The sequence below is a fragment of the Telmatherina bonti genome (assembly GCF_933228915.1).
Source record: "Telmatherina bonti genome assembly, chromosome: 15".
Lineage (NCBI taxonomy): Eukaryota > Metazoa > Chordata > Actinopteri > Atheriniformes > Telmatherinidae > Telmatherina > Telmatherina bonti.
The window spans coordinates 29,055,721-29,076,548 of NC_136613.1; the positions used below are offsets into that span (position 1 = coordinate 29,055,721).

The 20,828-nt window shown below is 41.9% G+C and overlaps 1 protein-coding gene across 1 annotated transcript; it reads left to right on the forward strand.

The window, feature by feature from the left end:
• Positions 1–14,294: 14,294 nt before the first annotated feature.
• LOC306766901 (olfactory receptor 6N1-like) lies at positions 14,295–15,789 on the forward strand (the record flags this gene model as incomplete). Its single annotated transcript, XM_079254759.1, has 2 exons — positions 14,295–14,719; positions 15,216–15,789. The coding sequence occupies 2 exons, from the start codon at positions 14,295–14,297 to the stop codon at positions 15,787–15,789; spliced, it is 999 nt and encodes a 332-aa protein (XP_079110885.1).
• Positions 15,790–20,828: the final 5,039 nt, after the last annotated feature.

The window sequence follows — 20,828 nt, forward strand, 5'->3', positions numbered from 1 at the left end:
AATTTGGAAATGCACACAATTCGTTTTACAAGTGCGCACACTCTTGTTCACAAACATAATTTTGAGGGACACTTGTAAGATATTTTCACAGATACCTTAGGGGAGTCTCAAAATTCACCCCACAAATTTCTCTCACAAATGCAGAGATGTTCACAAATGAGAAGCAGGTTGTAAATGTGTCACAGGTGTGTATGCGTTTTGGCTCCTTCCAAGCAGGCATGCAGCCTACTCAGCGCCTGATTGCTGCCACCTGGATTCTGGACCAGCTGCGCGGGGATTGGCTGGTGGAGCCTTTGTCTCTCGTTGGCTAGGTGGACAGAGAGAGGCTGAGAGCAGAGGCTGAGAGATTGAGGCCAAGGCCGACAGCAGGGATGGATGGTCCGACAGGAGAAGAAAAATGAAGAACGGGAGACAGCGTACGTGATGGCGAGGCATTGCAGAAGCAACGGTGAACAGGAGCCATATGACGGAGAATACAACACTGAAACGACAAAGCAGAAAGCCTTGCGCGTAACATCCTAGGACAGGGACAGTTGTATGTCCTGGGCACACAACACAACAGAGGGCGATCCCGAGCGGAGGCTCTAGCGGAATGCGGTGCCCAGAGGTACCGAGGACGCCGCAGACCGCAGGGGAAAGTTTAACGGACAAAAGAGGACGCCTCCGCAAAGTACGCTTCACCCCTCCATTGAACTAAGTACTCTCTCTCTTACTCGACCCACTGGGAGGACAGATGACCACTGTTGTGAACGCCCTGTATTCACCTTTCTTTTATGGGGTTTGCAGTGGATTCAATACTTGGCAGTGGAAGCAGTGACTGAGGCTGTCCTAGAGGCTGTCCAAGGCCATCACTCAACAGAGGAGCACACTTTCCCGTGCCGGCCGTGGCTGGAACGGACTCTCCTTTTTTATTTATTTATTTTTTAAAAAAACTGTGTATATTTTTACAGAACTCTGTGTTGACTGGCAGTGCTCCTCGGAAATGCTATTAATTGGTTTGTTCAGGGCCAACTTTCTGCCCCATTACGAATGCATGCATGCAAGTGTACCACTAAATTATATTTGTGAACCAGAGTGTGTGCATTTGTGAAATAGATTGGGTGCATTTCCAAGTATTGAGACTGATCTGGCCTCATACATGATGAATGACAGAAAAGGCCAAGGGTCTATATGATGGCATCACAGATTGGTGGAGGTGTGGACCCAAATGCAGAGGAGAGGCAGGCAACTCAGGGAATGCTGAAATATATTTTAACACTTAACTAAACTCAGATCAGAAGACAAACGAACAGTGAACCAGCAGCCAGAACTGAAACCAAATGCTATAAATACAGACAGAAACAGAGAAAGACACAGGTGTTGTGAAAAGGTTAATCGAGTCCAGGTGAACTTATACCCCTTCCCCTAACCCTTCTCCTAACCCTTGGCCCTTCAAATGGAGGGGTAAGTGTTATGGGCGAAAATGTTCCCCGAAGAAATGAGATGCCACTACACCTTGACGATGTGTATATTCTGCATAGCTTAGAGTAGTTCAGAAAGCTTGCTTTGGTAGGTTCATGAATAAAACTGAATGTTCTGTTCAAGGCATGTTTCAGCTTTGACTGCTGTTATTGTTAGTTGTTTTGAGTTGTGCTGCCAGACAGAGGTTAATTGTGAATGCCTAAAGATCGCTGTAACACCCTGAGTGGGGCAGAGCTCTCAAGACATCTCGCTCGCAACAACTGTGCTTTGTCTAAAACTGGACAGAGCATGGTTGAGCTCTAGATTTATTTTTCATCAGATAAATTCCACAACATCAACCACTGGTTCTTAACCATCTGATCGGACTCCTCGTTCAGTCTACGTGTTGGTCTTCACGGCTTGATTTCCACATACAGGTCTGTATGCTTTGAAACGTCGCTCTGTACCTTTCACCTGCTTCATGCACTTCTGATAGAGAAGAATGAATATTCTTCCACAGTACCATCTGGATCTTGTATTTCAGCTTTAGTTTTATTTATAATTGTTGCTTCAAACAGTTGAAAATCCACTAACTTTTGACTCTTTGGTCACACCTACATATCATTGTGGTTGGTCTAAAAGGGAGTTTTTTCCTTCCCACTGTTGCCAGTGTGCTTGCACAGGATGGGAGATTGAGTTGGACTCAACTTAATCTGTTGGTTTCCTTATATAGGCTATTAAGAATTGGCCTTCATTATATTTTCCCCTCTGTCTGTAAAGCGTCTTGAGGTAGCATTGCCGTGATTTGACGCTATATAAATAAAGTTGAATTGAATTGAATTGAATTGAATTAAACTAAAGCTCATATTACTTTGTTCTATGAAATTTAATCCAATTTAGCTTTACTTGTATAACGCCACTTTGCTGTCGCAGACAATGTTGTCTCAGGGGACTTGACAGACACATTAATTCAAGCCAATTCCTAAGAGGTCTAGCTAATAGAAACCAACTGATTGCATCAAATCTTGACTTCGATCCAATTAACCATCCTGAGCATGCATGAGGTGAAAGTGGGAAGGGAAGCTCCCTTTAAAATGAAGACGAAACCTACAGCAGAACCTGGCTCAGGGAGGGCAGCCATCTGCCTCGACTGGTTGGGGTGTAGAGGACAGGAAAAACAGATCAACATGTACATCAGCTTTTATTCAGGAAGACCCTGCAGAAAAAGGAGAAATATGTTAATGATGGCAATACTGTCATATATTTATACATGAAGAAAAAGGACCAAGGTACTACTCAGTGAATCAGGTGATGTTCCTATGACTGTATAACTAATCGATGGCTAGACTACCCCTAACTATGAGAGCATAACCTGGACAGTTGGGCCCTGTACATGTGGATTCCAACTCAGGATATGCTCGTCCTAACTATAGGATTTTTTTTTATAAAAAGAAAGGTCTTCAGCTTGATTTTAAAGGTAGAAAGGCAGTCTGCCTCCTGAACCCACAGTGGCTCCTTTTCCCATCATACTCGGAGAGACTCTGGGAACCACAAATAAACCTGTAGCGTGAAGGGCTCTACTAGCAATATATGGACCAATGAGATCTTTGATATAAAAAGGGGGCTTGGTCATGGAGAACTTTATATGGGAGAAGAATTCTAGACTCTATCCTGGATTTAAAAAGGAGCAAGTGTAGAGAGGCTAAAATTGGCGGATTATGATCTTTCCCACTAGTTATCATCAGAACACTTGCTACAGCAATTTGTATCAGCTGGAGACTTTTCAGGGCATATTTGGGACAGCCCATAAATAGGGAATTGCAGGAATGCAATCTTGAAGTAACAACAACAACATGTAACAAAGACATGGACTGGGTTTTCTGCATCACTCTGAGACAAGATGTTACTAATTTTTGCAATATTAGGCAGGTTTAAGAAGGTGGTTCTAGAAACCTGTTTTAAATGCAAGCTAAAGGAAAAATCATGGTGAAGAATAACTCAAAGGTTTCTCACAGTAGTCAAATTAATGCCATCCAGATTAATTACATAGAGAGACAATTTTAAGTTTTTCAGGCCCAAAGGTAACAAGCTCTGCCTTGTCTGAATTTAGAAGGAGAAGATTCAGTCATCCAGGTTTTTAAGGTAAGACAGGTAAGACATTTTTGTAATCTGGCTTTGTGGAGAGGTAAATCTGAGTATCATCCGCATAGCAATGAAATTTTATACCATGCTGTCTGGTTATATTACCTAAGGGAACCATGTATAAAATGAAAAGTATTTGTCCAAGTACAAAACCCTGAGGAACTCCATAACTTACATTGGTCTGTGAGGAAGACTAATCATTAACAAATTGAAATCTATCAGATAAATATGACTGAAACCAGTCTAATGTGGTCCCTTTAATCCCAATAACATGTTCCAGCCTCTGTAGCAGATGTGATCAATGGTGTCAAATGCTGCACTGAGATCTAGAAGGATGAGTACAGACCGAAGTCCTTTATCTGAGGCCATGAGAAGATCATTTGTGACTTTCACCAGTGCTGTCTCTGTGATGAGCTCTAAATCCTGACTGAAACTCTTCAAACAGATTGTTTCTGCTCAGATGTGCTCATAGTTGTATTGAAACTGTTTTCTCAAGAAATTTAGACAGGGGAGATTGGATATTGGTCTATAATTAGCTAAAACTCCCAGATCTAAAATAATTTATTTAGGTACAAATACTGTCAATAGAAATCCATTATGCTTTCAGTGGAAAGAATAACTAAACAAGAAAAGCACTCGGAAAGTGCAAACCTCCGCCAAGGGCTACAATGCTTCGCATATTGTCCAAACTGCTGCTGCAAGTACAGCAGTCGGACTACTGCATTTTTTTTTAACAATGACATGATAAAGTGAGCCATATTTCTTTACATTGTTACAATATTCAGTTTTGGTCTGCTCGTTCTAACCTAAATGACAGATTAAAATGGGAGGCAATTTGAGAATGTTACGATTAGTAATGGGTACTTGCAATTTCAAAGTCCTGGATATAGAAAACATTTCAAAGGCAAGTTTCTTAGATATTTGTTGAAATGAACTGTGCATAGCAGTTTACATATAGAGCAGACATCACTTATTCACATTCTGGTTGACTGGTTATGATAAACAGAATCACATTCATGTGCTTTTTTAAATTTAATAAAGTAGATAACATCAGTGAGAGTTTTGTATAGATTTTTTAAGATGAACCATAAAAAACACACTTTTTATACATTTGTTAAGATTAACAAAAATACCTAAACTGAAGGAAAATAAATTAATTGAAGGTGATTGTCAAATGAAATGTCATTGAGAAGTAGACATCCATGTACACATTGTAATAATACAGATCTAATCTGTCTTGCATATGTGCCATAAATTTTTCATCGTGCCAAATTCTCTGTATAGTATTGGTCACAAAGCCGCACCAGTGAAAATCAGTCAATGCAACCTGGCCCTGAACTTGCCAATACTTGTGACTTTCTTTACGTTTGACCTTAGCATTTCTTAATTTCATATATGTCACGTCTGTAACATTCTCTGGAGAGGAGTTACTTTCACCAGGCCAAATGAGTGCAAACTTTTATTAAATTTGGTGATAAAGGCTAAATTAGAATTGAAAGAAAATCCAGGAAGGGGTACCAGCAAAGTCCATGATAAAGTTGTTTGGGGTTGATCGCTGATGGAGAGGGGGCTACCATAAGGCACAGGTCCAAATTGAGAAGTTACCAATTCCAGCTTTGAGATCCCTTCCAGAATGTTGGACAGCAAAGGGCGAGGGTGGATCTAGCTCAACTTTGCTCCTGATGTAAGATGTGGCTCTGGCAGAGGTCCTACAATCAGAATAGAGGAGAAATGAGAATAAGACACACACACAAAAAAAATTCTTTCACCCTGAAACTATGAGAACATGCTCTGTCCAGTATCATGAAATTATGCTAACCAACATATGCTCTGTACAGGTCGATTTGACTCCTGTCTTCCCTACTGACTTGGGCTTTATAACTACAAGTTTGGACACAGGCTTAGGATGGAAACCCTAAGACCAACAAATTGATATAAGTTTTTACAAAATAACCATTTTGGTCACGTATTACAGGGTAAAACTGTCATTATTTAAACAGAGGACGCAACGGGTATGGCGAACAAACCTGGGTTCAAGGTCGATACCATGTCTGTGTCTGATATGTGCAGGCCAGAGAGGGTGGAACTGTTTGTGAAGGTCAAGGTGCGCTTAATGTCCTGTCTAGTAAAGCAATGCTGTCAGATGGTTGCAGAAACCTTTGCTTTCAGTTCAGCTACTGCTATGCATCAACACAACAGGTTCACCGACAGCTCTGGGCCTCATTTGTGCATACTATGAGGATGGACATGTGGACAATGAATATTGTCGAACTTGTATTTATTTATCTGTATAAACAGATCAAAAAGTATTGTATGAGATTTAAATTAAGGAACCTGTTACAACAGAAAAGCCATTTAAAATACAGTGCAGAAGTCTTGGGCTGCCATAAGCCCAGGGCGAAAAAAATGACTCCAGGAGGCTAAGGCGGCAGGAGACATAGTTCCGGAAGAATGGTCAGGAGGTGGAGACGGGGGCAGGCCTGGCTCAGGAGGACGGCTGGGAGGCCAGGAAAAAGGGGACAGGTTTGGCTCCTCCTTTGGCGGAAGGCCTGGACGGAGCAGCTGGGAACGGAGAAGGAAGAGCGACCTCTTCGGACACAGGAGCAGCCGGGAACGTAGGAGGAGGAGCGACCTCCTCGGACACAGGGGCTGGTGGAGAAGGAGCGACCTCCTCTTCAGGCACAGGGGTCAGAAGAGGAGCGTCTGTTTCCAAGACCCCCTCGGAAACAAGGGTCAAAAGAGGAGCATCCGGTTCCTGGAGCCCACTCAGAGACAGGGATCTGCAGAGCTGGACGGGATCTGGGCATCACTTGAATCCTTGCAGTCACCGCAGATGTAAGCAGTTTGGATTCTTGGGGTGTCCATTAGTCTTGCATATGAAGAACCTTGTTAGAAAGTGGAAATTGGTGCTGCACATTTGGGGAGGCCACTGATGGCAAAGATTGCTAAGCAAAAAGCAAATTTGGAAACTGGTAAGGCCACTAAAATTTTACACTCCAAAACAGTCATATCATAGTGAAATTACACTTCCACACCAACATTTCAGTAAGCTGCACCAATGCTCAACGAGCAGTACATAAAATTAAAAGTGCTCCCTTAAATCGCCACCATAACACCCTAAAATATCACAATGTCCTGCTTCTCACTAATCAACGAATTAATTCATCCTAGTTTACACCACTTAAAAATGAACAAGTTTTTCACTCACTTCACTGACATCTTCAGCATTTTTGCATTATGCTGCAGTAATTACACATTAATTACACATTATCACATTCATGCCTGCTGTTATGTAATCACTAGTTGGTGTTTACTCTTAGCTTTAATTTCACATTAGAACAGAATATCATCTTCTTGATGTGTTTATGTGATGCTTAATGATTCTGTGAGAAAAGATTTCTATACTGTTCTCTTTGTTTTCATCATGTAACTGTCTGTTTTTTTGTAATCCAAGATAAATTCATGATCTTTTTGAACATTGACATTTTGGTGATGTAGTTCATCATGGCTGTGTTCTTCCAGAGACGAAGCAAACTTTCCGAGTAAACGGACTCAGATTTTAATCAAAAAGGCTGATGTGAATGTGCTTAAGTCTCCTGTAGTACCTCCCCCGTCTGGTGGTCGTTTGTCTGCTTTTGTAAAACTGGAAAACGGGAAGTGGAAAGCTGTTCTTGTAAAATTGTGGCTTTTGCCAGATGACAGCATTGTGTCAATGTTTTTCCCACTTGCTGTGGAGGATTTGCTGTTGTGTTTTACGGAAATGTGGATCCCAATGCAGGCTGGAGAGGCAATGGAAAAGTCTCAGATATCACTAAAAAGTTTTTACACTCTCATTAGGTGATTTTTTTAAAAAGTAATATATATCAGTTTTTCCATGTCAGACGTGTGTGACGCATACAAGGTGTGGTCACACTTGGTTTCATTTTGATTTCTTAACTCTTGCTCTTATACTTTAACAACATTGCAACATAGCACACAAAATAAAGTCTGGGGAGCCAGTATCAGATTTCGTAGTGTAAACATTCACAACAGATGCCGCCAACTTAAATGCATTCACACGTGAGAACGTTCATTTCACGTTTAACAAACTATGTAAACAAAATACAATTATTAACAATTTGGAGTTCTAATGAACATCTTAACTTACACATCTGCACAGTTTTCTGTGTTATCAGAGGATACTAGCCTGTATAAAACAGGAGAAAAGATCAGACAGGTGGCTGTACTTCCTTTTAGTGCAGCTTCATTCAGCAGAATGAGGAAACGGCGCAACACTAGACGGTTACGCTAGAAGCAACACATGAGAAGCAAAGCGCCACACTGCCTTCTACTGGTGACAGGAACTAATAGCTTGACTCTACCGAACCTTTCATCCTATAACTTGCTTATCAAATACATTTTAAACAAATTAAAATGAAACCAAAGTGTGACCACACCTTGTACGTATTACACATGCATCAGGGTCACATGAGACCTGTGAGATACTATGACTAAAAGTTTTGTAAAATTACGTGAAACATTTATGTTTATTGCTGAGAAGCATGTCTGCCTTCAGTTTCCTTTTCAGTGTTGCTGAACTTCAGTTCAAATGTAGGAAAACTGGTTTCTGTGTCCAGGACTGGATATTGCATAACCTTGCTTTGTCCACTTGGTCCAAGTCTGGAGGGTGGAAATGAAATGTTGATCTTTCTTAGACTGGGTCAGTTTCAGAACTGAAGGACTTCCTTCTGCTTCTATTCAGGTCCAGCATGTCCACTCATCACCAGTGCACCATCAAACTCCATAATAAGACCAGCAGTTACACCATGTGCGATCCACTGTGAGTCCTGACATGCATGCTGGTCTAGTTTCCTGAGACACCCCCCACACACTGTCACACTCAACTAGAAACAGATGCAGCAGTTTGAAATTTCCAGAGCAATAAACATGAAATCGGAAAAACATGAAGCAGATTATTGCTGGATTTTTAATTATTTTAGGTGTTTCTATCAGATGAAATCTGTATTTGGATGTTAACTTCCTATCCTGTTTCACCCAACCAGAGTGCATCTCATCAGTGGGACAACCTCAGATCCCCTACCTCCGGCTCTGGGCCCCTCTGAGCCCGGCAATGCCCAATTCATCAAGACTGCCTTCACGGCCTGTGGCTCTGTGGCTGTCCTCACCTATGACCTCATGGAGATGTCTAGAAGTGAGTTTATGGGTCGCATCGCGATGATGTTCTCCGTTCCATATGACTTCAACTTTTATTCCAACTGGTATGGGGTGGGGGTGTTCAGCAAGGACATCCCATGTGATGAAAACCTGTTCAACCTCATGTATGGGGGGCAGGAGACGACTTTTGTCCGGGGCAAAGCCAGTGGGCCTGGTCTGGTCTACAAAAGAGACCATGTGACCATCAGGGCCACCATGTCTGACAGCTACCAGCTGGTTCTGAAGGTTGAGGTTGACGACAACTGAACCTGTTGCATCTTCTGCTGCTGCTTCTGTCATTTATCCAAGTTCTCCAAGTGACATCAAGTTCAGACTGCAAGCTGTTACTATGGTAACAACGAACTGAATACTTTTTGATCTAGTGTGATTTAGTTTAGTCAAGTTAATCCAGTTCATTCTAGTTTATTCCACTTTCATCCAGTTTAATCCAGGTTTATCCAGTTAATTCTACTTTTATTCAATTTAGTCCAGTTTGATTTAGTTTGATCTGGTTGAATCATGTTTAGCCCAGTTTTATCTGGTAATTAATCCACTGATCTTCCTATGAAGACATTTTGTCTGAGGACAGGACGTGTCCATGGTGAATTGCTGTAATCATCCTTATGTGGTTTAACAATAAAGGAGCTCTTTCTGTTTGATGTTTTCTTTGTTTAGTGAACAGTGTATAGTGGAGCAGCAGAGGGAGTCTAGAGGTGAGGAGGAGAACAGTTGTAAAGCTGAGCAGGTGAAGAGGTGTAGAAGTGAGGAAGGTAATAGCTGGGCAGGTGAACGGGTGAGGGGGTGAACAGGTGAGCATACGCAGAGGCAAACAGGTGAGCGAGTGTAAAGGGGAGGAGGTGAGGAAGTGAATAGGTGTAAAGCTGAGCAGGTGAGAAATGAACAGGTGGTGGTGAACAGGTGAGAAGATCTTGGCTGCAGCATGGAGAATGAGGCGGGGCAATCAACGTTTTGATTGGATTAACCCTAACTATAACCTTAATCCCATGCTCATTTGACATCCAACCATGCCCATTGGATGTGACCGGAAGCAACAGCAAAGGCTATTCAATCAAAAAAAAAAAAGACATCAAGCTGCTCCTGTAAGGAAACAGAAAACCACCTGCCAAATCCTAAATTAAAACAAAGCCAACAATCATGTGGAGTACCTTGAAATAAGGCAGCCATCTTGTTTTTAATTCAAAACATAAAGTAGTAGATCGTTTTCCTTTCAGCTTGTCCCACAGCACATTACCACTCAGGTGAATTGGCAATTTTCTTTTTCTTGACACAAACCTCTGCATTTATCTGGGCCTCAGGGAAACAATCCCCCTCAGGGCTGCAGCAGTATAGAGGAGCAGGGCTTGAACCACTGACCGTCTCATCACAAGATAAGCAGCACTGCCACCTGAGCCACCAAACCTTGTACTTCACTGTTACAACCCAGACTCTGCTAGGGCAACTGAGCTGCACAAAAAAAAAGACCCGTGGCAAGGTGTACATATGGAGCAATGCAGATTTATTGTCCAATGGGGGAAGATGAGGCAAGAACAGGCCAGAAACAGCCTCAAAATAGCCAAACCATAAAGCAGTTCTCCAAACAAAAGCAGCACTGGTTTAACTATTCAAACAAAAAACTAACAGATGTAACGCAACTGGATTTTACAGCCACAAAAAAAATTTAAGAACCACGAAAATGAACAACACAAGAGAAAACAATGCACCTCTGTCAAAGTCCTCCTGAAATACAAAAGTTCAGAGTCACAACACAAGCTGAGGGCAGACCACTACTGAGCCAGTGGTTGCCGTTGAATGAAGGACTCCTGGTGTCTTTTAAGTCCTGGCGATTAGTGGAATCAGCTAAGCTCAGAGCTCCAATTATCCAGTGAGCAGGGTGGAGATGAGCAGGTGACAGGAAGGACCAATCCCAGCCAGGAGACAGCAATCAGAGCTGTGTTTGAGCAGGAATCCCAGCTGAAGGTTCAGTATTGGTAGGCTGAAGAGCAAGAAACAGGCAGCTGTAACACTCCCCCCCCGAAGTTACAGAACCTTGACAGGAGTTCTGTAAACAAACAAAACAAAAGTCAAACACAAAGTCACATTCTGGAAAGGGCATCGGCACAAATGTTTTCTATTCTATTCTATTCTACAATCCTTTAGCAGACACTTCAATTAAAAGCAGCATACAGATGAGAGTAAGAAAAACACAAGCACAAAATCAAACACTAAAGGACCTTATAGGTGCTAGTCGGACTGCTGTGAGTCCAGTTGGGGACAGATGGTGCCATATTATCATGAGCTCTTCTCTTTGCCCCTCCCGTCCCTGCTCTCTGATTAGCCCCACCTGTGTCTCGTCACCTGCCAGCTGCACAGCCTTTCATGATTACCTGCCTCTGTATTTATGCCCTGCCTTTTAGACCACACTTTGTCACATCGTCTGCAAACCAGCACCAGTATCCTGCCCGGTTACTGATGCCTCTGACTCCTGCCTGTGAACCCGGACCTGTTCTGATCTTCTGCCCCAGTAATCCTGACCCACCTTCTGTTGTACTACACTGTCTACTGCCTTGCCCTTGCCTGTTACTGCTGCTCTGTACTTCTCCGTTCCAGTCCTACTGTCGTTGGATCCTGGACCAGGGAACCCCTGTACAACTCGGCTTCCTCAGCTACACCGCTCAGTCCTCTGGACCCTCACCCTTTTCCACCTAACATTCAATAAACTGTTAAAACGTGTCGCTTGTGTGGTCCTCGTTCTGTCTGGTCTCTGACATATAGTGTGTAGCTGTGTGTTTTTATGTTTTTTGTTTGTTTGTTTGTTTTGGGAATTTTCATTTTTAAAAATTCTCCTTTCCACAATATTCCCTATGTTAAATCATAAATTCCACAATATTTGCAGCAAAGAACTGAGTCAAGTTCTCCAACTCCTGACAAATATCGTTAAACTAAGTTCAGAAGTGCTCCTTGAAGAGCTGAGTCTTCAGCTTGCTCTTGAAAGCAGATAAGGACGCTGCAGGTCCGACAGAGTTTGGCTGGTTGTACCAACACCATAGAACATCAGAGGAAAAGAGTCTGGCTAGTGATTTGGCCCCAAGTAGTGATGGTAACACAAGATGTCTTTCTTTCATAGTGTAACTTTGGAGTGTAGGTAGAAAGGAGAAAGCTCTTTTGGATTGGTTGAAGACGAGATGTGCTGCAGCATTCTAGATCATCTGGAGAGGTTTAACCAAACATGCAGGCAGACCTGCCAGTAGGGAATTGCAGTAATCGATGTGTGAAATGACCAGAGCCTGAACCAAAAGCCGTATTGTATGTTCAGCCAGGTACAGTCTGATTCTCTTGATGTTGTTGAGGCAAATATGGGTAACTGAGGCAACATGGATCTTAAAGGTCAAGTGGTCATCCATCATGACACCAAGATTTCAGGCATCAAACCGAGGCACAAGTATGATAAAGTCAAGCTTCACAATTATATGCAGAGGTAACGAAGAGTTGACTGGACAGATAATGAGCTGAAGGTGGCGAGCCTTCATCCATGCAGAGATATCATTAAGGTGAGCTTATGTTCTCATTGAGACAGTTGTTGTCTTGTGGGAAGGAAAGGAAAAGCTGAGAGTCATCAGCGTAACAGTGGTAGGAGAAGCCGCGAGAGCTTATGACTTCGCTAGGTGAGGAAGTGTTTAGTCAGAAGAGAAAAGGGCCGAGCACCAATCCCTGAGGCACCCTGTTTTCAACTCATGCAATCTGAACACTTCTCCTCGCCAGGATACTCGAAGGGATCTTCCTGCGAGTTGGACGTGAACCACGCGAGGACAGATCCAGAGATGCCAAGCTCAGAGAGTGTGGGGAGGAGAATCTGATGGTTGACTGTGTCAAAAGCTGCGAACAGGTCCAGCAGAATCAGGACTGAGGCTTGACTAGTGGATCTTGCAAGTCGTAGACAATCAGTAACAGACAAAAGAGCTGTTTCAGTGGAACGGCCTTGCCTAAAGCCGGACTGATATGGATCAAATAGGTTATTATCATGGAGGAACTGTGAGACTTGAACGAAGACAGTGAGCTTTAGCAGTTTTGATAAGAGCGGCACCAGTGAGACCGACCAGTAGTTTTCAGTTTGGGCTGGGTTGAGTGTCCGTTTCTTCAGCAGTGGGGGTGAACCGAGCTTGCTTGAAGACAGAGGGAAAGACACCAGATCAAGAGGGGAGTTGATAATATGGGTCACTGAAGCTTTGTATGTAAAATGCTCTCCAGGATATTGGTAGGGACTGGATCAAGTGGACAGGTAGTGGGTTTAGAGAGAGTATCAAACAATTCTGATACAATGTCTGATAATGATCGATATTTGGATTGATCGGCCCAGCCAAACTGCAAAGGAGAAAAAAAATTTAAATAGCTGAGGACATCAGCTGTGGAAACTTGCTTTATAAGCAGTCTGATGTCAGGGCCTAGATGCTGCAGGTAAAATATTGTATAATCTCTTTCTTTCTGTTACTAATTTTATGCAAAATCTACAGGACAGATTTTCATTATTTTATTTCTTTATTTTCTTATTTCTTTGGCTCTTGGTTTAATTCAGATTCCATTTAATTTTGGGAGTGATCCAGATCACCATCTGGATCCAGGATTTTTTGAAGGAGTCTTATCATCGCAAGATCGTGTCATTTTCAGTAAATATGCATAAAAATACACAATAAGTTATCCGAGTGCTTGGCCAAAAGATACAGGAGAAGTTCCCAACAGGTTCTAGAAATTAATAAAGACAGATCTGGATCCAAAATTCTGGATACTATAAGACAGAATAGGAAAAGGTACACAATGTTTTGAATTTTCATCACTTCAAGACAACAAATTAATATAGAAACATACAGCAAAGACCACAATATAGCCAAGACATGTGGATTCTAGGAATCTGTGTATCTATGTAAAATAAATGTAGAACTATAAGCAGGAAATCAGTGTGAGTGGAAATGATTTGCGTTCCTCTATTGCTTTTCTAATTTAAAGATGTGTTTTGCTTATTTTGCTCTCTGTGATCCATCAAGAATGAGTTGAACTAAAAAAAGAAAGCTTTCAGTACCCAAACCTGCCTCCAGATATCATGCAGATATCACTTCAATAGCAAGAAAGAAATTGAATCAATAACTATATAATATCAACATTATATCTGAAATGCAATCAGAATGACATGCACTGTTTCTGATCCTCAAAGGAGTTTTAGCATCAGTTACGTCATATTGTATGAATATTTAAATACACCATGTGGCACGGCACGTTGTCCTCAGTGGCTGCCTGCTGTGTCACAATTCACATGGCATGAGCTTATGGTGAGACCTCTCAACCATACACACTTTACTTTGTTTCTTGTGTTTCATGTTATTCATCACTTTGCAAATGTTTCTGTGCTCTTGTCTTAGTAACATCGCCAGTTGACTTTAAAACCAACCTGTGACCATCAGGAAACCAGCACCTGCAGCTGCATCCTAACTGTTGTCAGGATCAAACAGTGGTTGTTTTGTATGGGGTAAATGGAAAACATCACCAACCCCCCTTATTTTCACCTCACCATGTTCTTTAACATAGGAAATTACTGTTACCCAACCTTTGTCTTGTTTTTCTTGGTTTATGCTTTTATTGTCTCCTCTAATCTGATCATCATCATCGTAATATCACGAGAGAAAAGTCTACATGAGCCCATGTATGTGTTTATCATGTGTCTTTCTTTTAATTCTCTGTATGGCTCTGCTGGATTCTTCCTTAGATTTCTCAGAGATCTGCTGTCAGACACTCATTTGATCTCACGGTGGGGGTGTTTCACTCAGATTTATGTCATTTACACCTACGCCTCGTATGAACTCACCATTTTAAGCATAATGGCGTATGATCGGTATGTCGCCGTGTGTCAGCCTCTTCATTACCGCAGCAAGATGAGGCCCTTCATGGTCTCTAAACTGTCATGTTTTTGCCACCCTGATCTCCTGGTGCTCATCATTGATTACTCGATCCACCTGCTGGCTTCCTAATTGCCTCTGCTACCTCATTCAGTTCACCTGGTTTCCTTTTCTCTCACTGCCTACTTAAGCTCCCTCCAATCCCTCCTTTTCTGCCAGATAATAATCAGACCTATGTCTAGTTTTGTTCCAGCGTTCTACGGATTGATCCTCAGTTGCCGACCCTCTGCTTCATGCCCCTGGATTACCCTCCTTGCCTTGCCCTCGACGGACACCGCTACCTTTCGGATCTTCTGGTTACCGACCCTGCCTGTCTTTGGATCTCTGAGCCTTGTCTTTGCCTGGATGAGTATTTTGCCATCCTGTTTACCTCCCAGCTGTTGCCTGGTTTCTTCTGCAGACCACTCCCCTGGACTGATCTTCTGTTCATACTTCTTCACCAATAAACTGGTCATTTGTCCAGAACCCCCTGTGTGTGGCTGAATTACGGATCCTCAGGGTAACTCATTACACTAAACTGCTCGCCTTAGCATGGATCTATCCAGCTTTTACTGTTGCAGCCTGTGTTTATCTTTCCTCCATACTCCTGCTGTGTGGCAATAAGATACCGAAGGTTTTCTGTGCCAACTGGCCTGTTGTGAAATTGTCGTGTGTCTCCACTGTGCTCAATAACTTGGTTGGCATGCTTGTCAGCACAACTACAGTCTTTCTGCCACTGGCTTTTGTCCTGTATACATATTTACGGATTTTCCTTGTTTGCAGGAGACACTCCTCCGAGTTTAAGAGAAAAGTCATACAAAGCTGTTTGCCACACATTGTCACTTTTATTAATTACTCCATCACTGTGTTTTGTGATGTTGCACTGAGCAGAATTGACCTGGAGGAGATAAATTCATTTGTAGCCATCATTCTCTTGTTCGAATTTGTTGTGATCCCTCCTATCTTGAATCCTCTTGTATATGGCTTAAAATTACCAGAAATTAGAAAACTCATAAGAATGTTGTCATTATTCAAAGCTGATCTAATCAGCTTGAGAAGAAAAGCCAAACATAAAAATAAATTATATTTTTAAGTGATCTGGTCACAGTGGAGATTTCACTAATGCATACCAATATATACATTAGTAATTCGGTAAATCAACCTGATTCTAGATACGTGTGTGTGTTCATGTGAAACAGAGTTGGCTTCACTTGACTAACCATTATCCTATATATCTAGCAGGCTGAAAAGCAACACATCTGCTGCAGCAAATGCAGGAAAGAACCCAAAAAAGGAAAAAAATACTGATCCTCATTGATGCAACAATGCATAAGGTTGGATCGCACATGGTGTAACTGCTGGTCTTATTATGGAGTTTGATGGTGCACTGGCGATGAGTGGACATGCTGGACCTGAGCAGAAGCAGAGGGAAGTCCTTCAGTTCTGAAACTGACCCAGTATAAGAAAGATCAACATTTCATTTCCACCCTCCAGACTTGGACCAAGTGGACAAAGCAAGGTTATGCAAGGTTGCAACATCATTAATACTTGATGACCAAGACTATGTGATTGCACAGTTGTATATTTTATAATGCTAAACAAGCTACAATTTTAGTCTGTGTCAGATGAAACACTGACTCTTATAGTTGAGTACACCGTAGAGAGGTTGCTAAGCTATTGCAGGGCTAACACAAAAGTAAACAACCACTCCCGATTACACTCGCTCCTGAGGAGAATTTAGAAACATCAGTTTACCTCAGATCAATGTGTTTGGATGAGGGAACAACGTGCACGTTCATGGGGAGAATGTATGCGTGCCATACTGAAAGGCCCCAGCTGAAGCTCAAACCAGAAACCTTATTGGTGTGAAATGACAGTGCTAGCCACCACACCCCCATGCAGCCTCTGTAAAAGTCAACATGATTGGTTTACAGGCGAAGTAATCACTCTCTGTTTAAATTAATAATACTTTTCTACTCACGTCGGTGACAGGGAACAACTCTGTTTTTGCTTTCTTTTTTTTAAATTTTCTAAGAAAAGCATTTGATCAGGAGAAGACGATTTTACATGTGCTCTTCAATTACATCTGTAAACGTCACTCTGCAGTGAAAGTCCAGCGCTGACGGGAGAATGATATTTAAAACTTCCAGTTATGCACAAGTGAAATAAAAACACAAATACATCTTTACATTAAAAACATAAATATGAGCTGTCTTTTTATTTTTTTAAAATTATTTTGCTCTAAACTGTCTTTATTTTAGTATCTCAGTAAGGAGCAATCAAAGGTTTGCGCCTTATGATTCCTGTACAATATTCAGAATACTGTTTAGTGTTCATGTAAATTTTTCATGTAAATATAACTGAAACATTGTTTGGCAGTTAAAATCTGATGCTGTATCAAGGCAGAAGGAGACATGATGAATGACAGGAAAATCTAAGGTCTATAAATGTTGGTTCGCTTTGAGGAAAGACAGCCAATGAGGCTCCGCTCACTGCAAGGGTGTCCAACTCTGGTCTTTGCAAGACACAGTCATGCAGATTATCTATGTATCCCTGCTCCAACACACCTGAGACATTGTGCAGACCTTCATAGGCTGTTGAATCCATCTACTTTGTTTCAGATGGGCTGAAGCAGTAATACATTGAAGACTTGCAGGACCTTGAGAACCAACTATGGACACCAACAATCCAGGACAACTTCAGAAATCGGAGAGAAAGAGGGAGAAAGAGGGATGCCTGATGTCTGTAGGAGAGCAGGAGGGATCTTTAAAAAAAAAAACAAGAAGCAAACTGATTAGTTGGGAGGAAGAGAAAAGCAAAAGACCCACCCCGTAAACCAAGGATAGTAAACAAGCTGAGCCGATCTCCTTTGCAGAAGTTTTGATTAAATTTAATTTTTATCACAGAAAAACAATCAAAATGGCAGTGAAAATCTGCATACTCCTCCTTCCCTCACACTTTATATACTGTGTACAAAGAAACAGCATCTTAGCCTCAGTTTACAAAGGGAAGTGTGTATCATGTAGCATTATTAATGTTGCATCTTGATGATAGCGATGCTTCCTCTTCCCATTTTCAGCTCATATGACAAACACCTGTAAATTGTGTGTTAGTCTTCAAAGACCCCTGGTGTATCTGTCTCTCTTCTTCCATTTAGTGGTACCAGCGTTAGATAAAACCCCTGTTTGTTTTTATTTTTCTGTTACTGATCACATCCCTGGTGGGGTGTCTGTTGTTTTATCCAGTGTTTCAGCCAAAACAACAGACACCCCCAGATATTGGCAGTGAGATATTTTTCTGCCATAGCTGGATGTTTTGGTTTTTTTTTTATCAATTTTTTGCTCTTTCCACATCAGCACTTATTAAGAATGCAGAAAATGTACAATTACAAGTCACTGTATTAGGTATATCTGTTTAGCTGTTCACCATAAATAGCTGATTGGTGAAGCAACATGTGGTCAACATGACTCGCTGAAGTTAAACCTGAGCATATTTTTCTAAATCAGAATATCTAAAAAAAAAAAAAAAAGAAACACCTTATGAGAACGTAAAAAACTTAGCAATGTTTCAGACTATTTTTTTCTTAAATGTAGGTGTTTCCATTAGTGGATTTTTTTGTGTAATATTTAGTTTTTGCGCATAGTCTTCAAGATAACTTAAAGAAGACGAAGGAAAAAGGAATTCCAAAATAAAGCTCACACAAATAACAGACATGGAAACCCAAAGGACGAGATAAACACTTCAACAAAAACAGAGAACATGATCATTCACATAAACTTTGTTGGATATATATTTGATATATAAAAGGAAGACCATCAAGACAAAGACTAAAAGGTAGTATTGCAAGCATACTGAGGTTGTACATCCTTGTTTCTGCAGCTCTTTGCCGCCAGTGTCTGCCCAATTGTCTTCTTTGTAATGTTAATAAAATCCACTCAATCTAAAAATAGGCTTTAAGAAATAAAATATCTTATTTGGACAGCCATAGCTCAATAGGGAGCGCAGTAGTTTTTATTCTAGGGTTTCCCTGACAACATACTGAAGTGTCTTGAACCCCACATTGCCTTCCAATGTGTCTGTCGGGGTATGAATGGGTGTGAAAGCACTTAGTATAATGCAGAAGTGGCATACAACAGGTATCTGGCTATTTGTCACCCTCTGGAGTACCACTCCATCATGTCAAAGCAAAGGGTTGTTAAGTTATTGTGTTACTGTTGCTTAACACCTTTCTGCAGTGTAGGAACAAATGTTTTTCTGACATCTAGACTGAAGCTCATAAACTGACCACCACCTGGTGGTGAGTTGGCTCAGATGGAGGGGGAGCAAGCCGGTCAGGCCTGGCAGGCTCAAACGTGTCATGAGGGTCTGTGTGGAACGTCTGGCTGAGTCCTCTGTCAGAGTCAGTTTCAACTCCCACCTTCAACAGAGCTTCAACCATGTCCTGAGTGAGGCTGGAGACCATAAGTCTGAATGGACTGTGTTCTGTGCCTCTATTGTTTGGGCGGCCAGCTGGAGCTGTGGCTGTAAGGTTGTTCGTGCCTGTCGTGACGGTAATCCCAGAACTCGTTGGTGGACACCAGCAGTGAGGGATGTTGTGAAGCTGAAGAAGAAGTCCTATCAGGCCTTCTTGGCCTGTGGGACTCTGGAGACAGCTGATTGGTCTTGACAGGCTAAGCGGGATGCGGATTCTGCTGTCACCAAGGCAAACACTCGGGCGTGGGAGGAGTTCGGCGAGGCCATGGAGAACAACTTCCGGATGGCTTCTGCGGAAAAAATGAGAAATAAGTTAGAGACGGCAATATTGGCATATATTTATACATTAATATATTAGACCATACATGTCAAACTCAGGCCTGCAGGCCCCCTGGAACCCCCCCCCCCCCCCCCCCCCCCCCCCACACACACTTCTTGCGTTGACACTCATTAGTAAACTTTCTATTTAGCACACGCTCTAAGCAGACCTCTACCACCGTGTTGCCTTTTGCTCAACTTGCTGAAAAATTCAATCTACTTAGCACTGAATTTACCCAACAATTTGCCAACTTTGAAGCCAAAAAATGTAGATTTGAACTTTTAGCGACCCGTTTGCAGTTGACGTGAAAGAGCTTATTGAGCAACAGTATAATGACATGCTCAAGTCAAAGTATGACTGTCTGTGTTGCACAATTTCCACCTTACCTCAGCGCCAAAACAGCAATATGGGATTTGTAGTTTTAGTTGTACCTGCGCTGTATAATGGATTGGTGGCCAGGTGTAATCTCGCGGGCCAAATATAATTGTAGTGCGGTCCAAAATTGGCCTGCAGGCCTGAGTTTGACATGTATGGTCTAATATATTATTGTATAAATATATGCCAATATTGCCGTCTAACTTATTTCTCCTTTTTTTCCGCAGGTCTTCCTGAATAAGTGCAGTTGTACATGTTCTGTCTTTCCTGTCGTCTCCACCCCAACCAGTCTAGGCAGATGGCTGCCCTCCCTGAGCCGGTTTCTGCCGGAGGTTTTCTTCCTGTTAAAGGGGAGTTTTTTCCTTCCCACTGTCGCCGCGTGCAGCTCAGGATGGGGGATTGGATCAAAGTCTTGATTCGATGCAATCAGTTGGTTTCTATTATAGGATATGTATGAATTGGCTCGAAATGATGTGTATGTTGATTCGTGTATGTAAAGTGCCCTGTGACAACATTGTCATGAAGTGGTGCTATACAAATAAAGTTGAATTTAATTGAATTTCCCTGTAGAACTTGTCAAACCTGCTTTCAAACCCTCTGGCTGAATGTGAAGGTTCTGGCTCTGACCTTGTGTCTGTGTCCTACTAGTCCAAAATGAACTCTTGAATCCACCACAAGTTTTCGGTCCAGATTATAGACTGACTATAAAATATGAACGGATCTGTGATGTCATCAATAGGTTTCTGGAAAGCTGAAGCTCATTGGGCAGTTCTAACCATTGCCGTCTTGGCAGCGAAGTTTGAAATAAATTACTTATAAACGGAAGAGTTCTAAAATAAAAAAAGTTCACTTCCTCCACAGTTGTCAGGGAGGTAAACCTGACTTAGTAATCCTAAAATGTTTTTTGTACTAGGCTGTTAAGGGTTTAATTCTGCTGTTAAATTTGTCTTTTTAACATTGGAGTC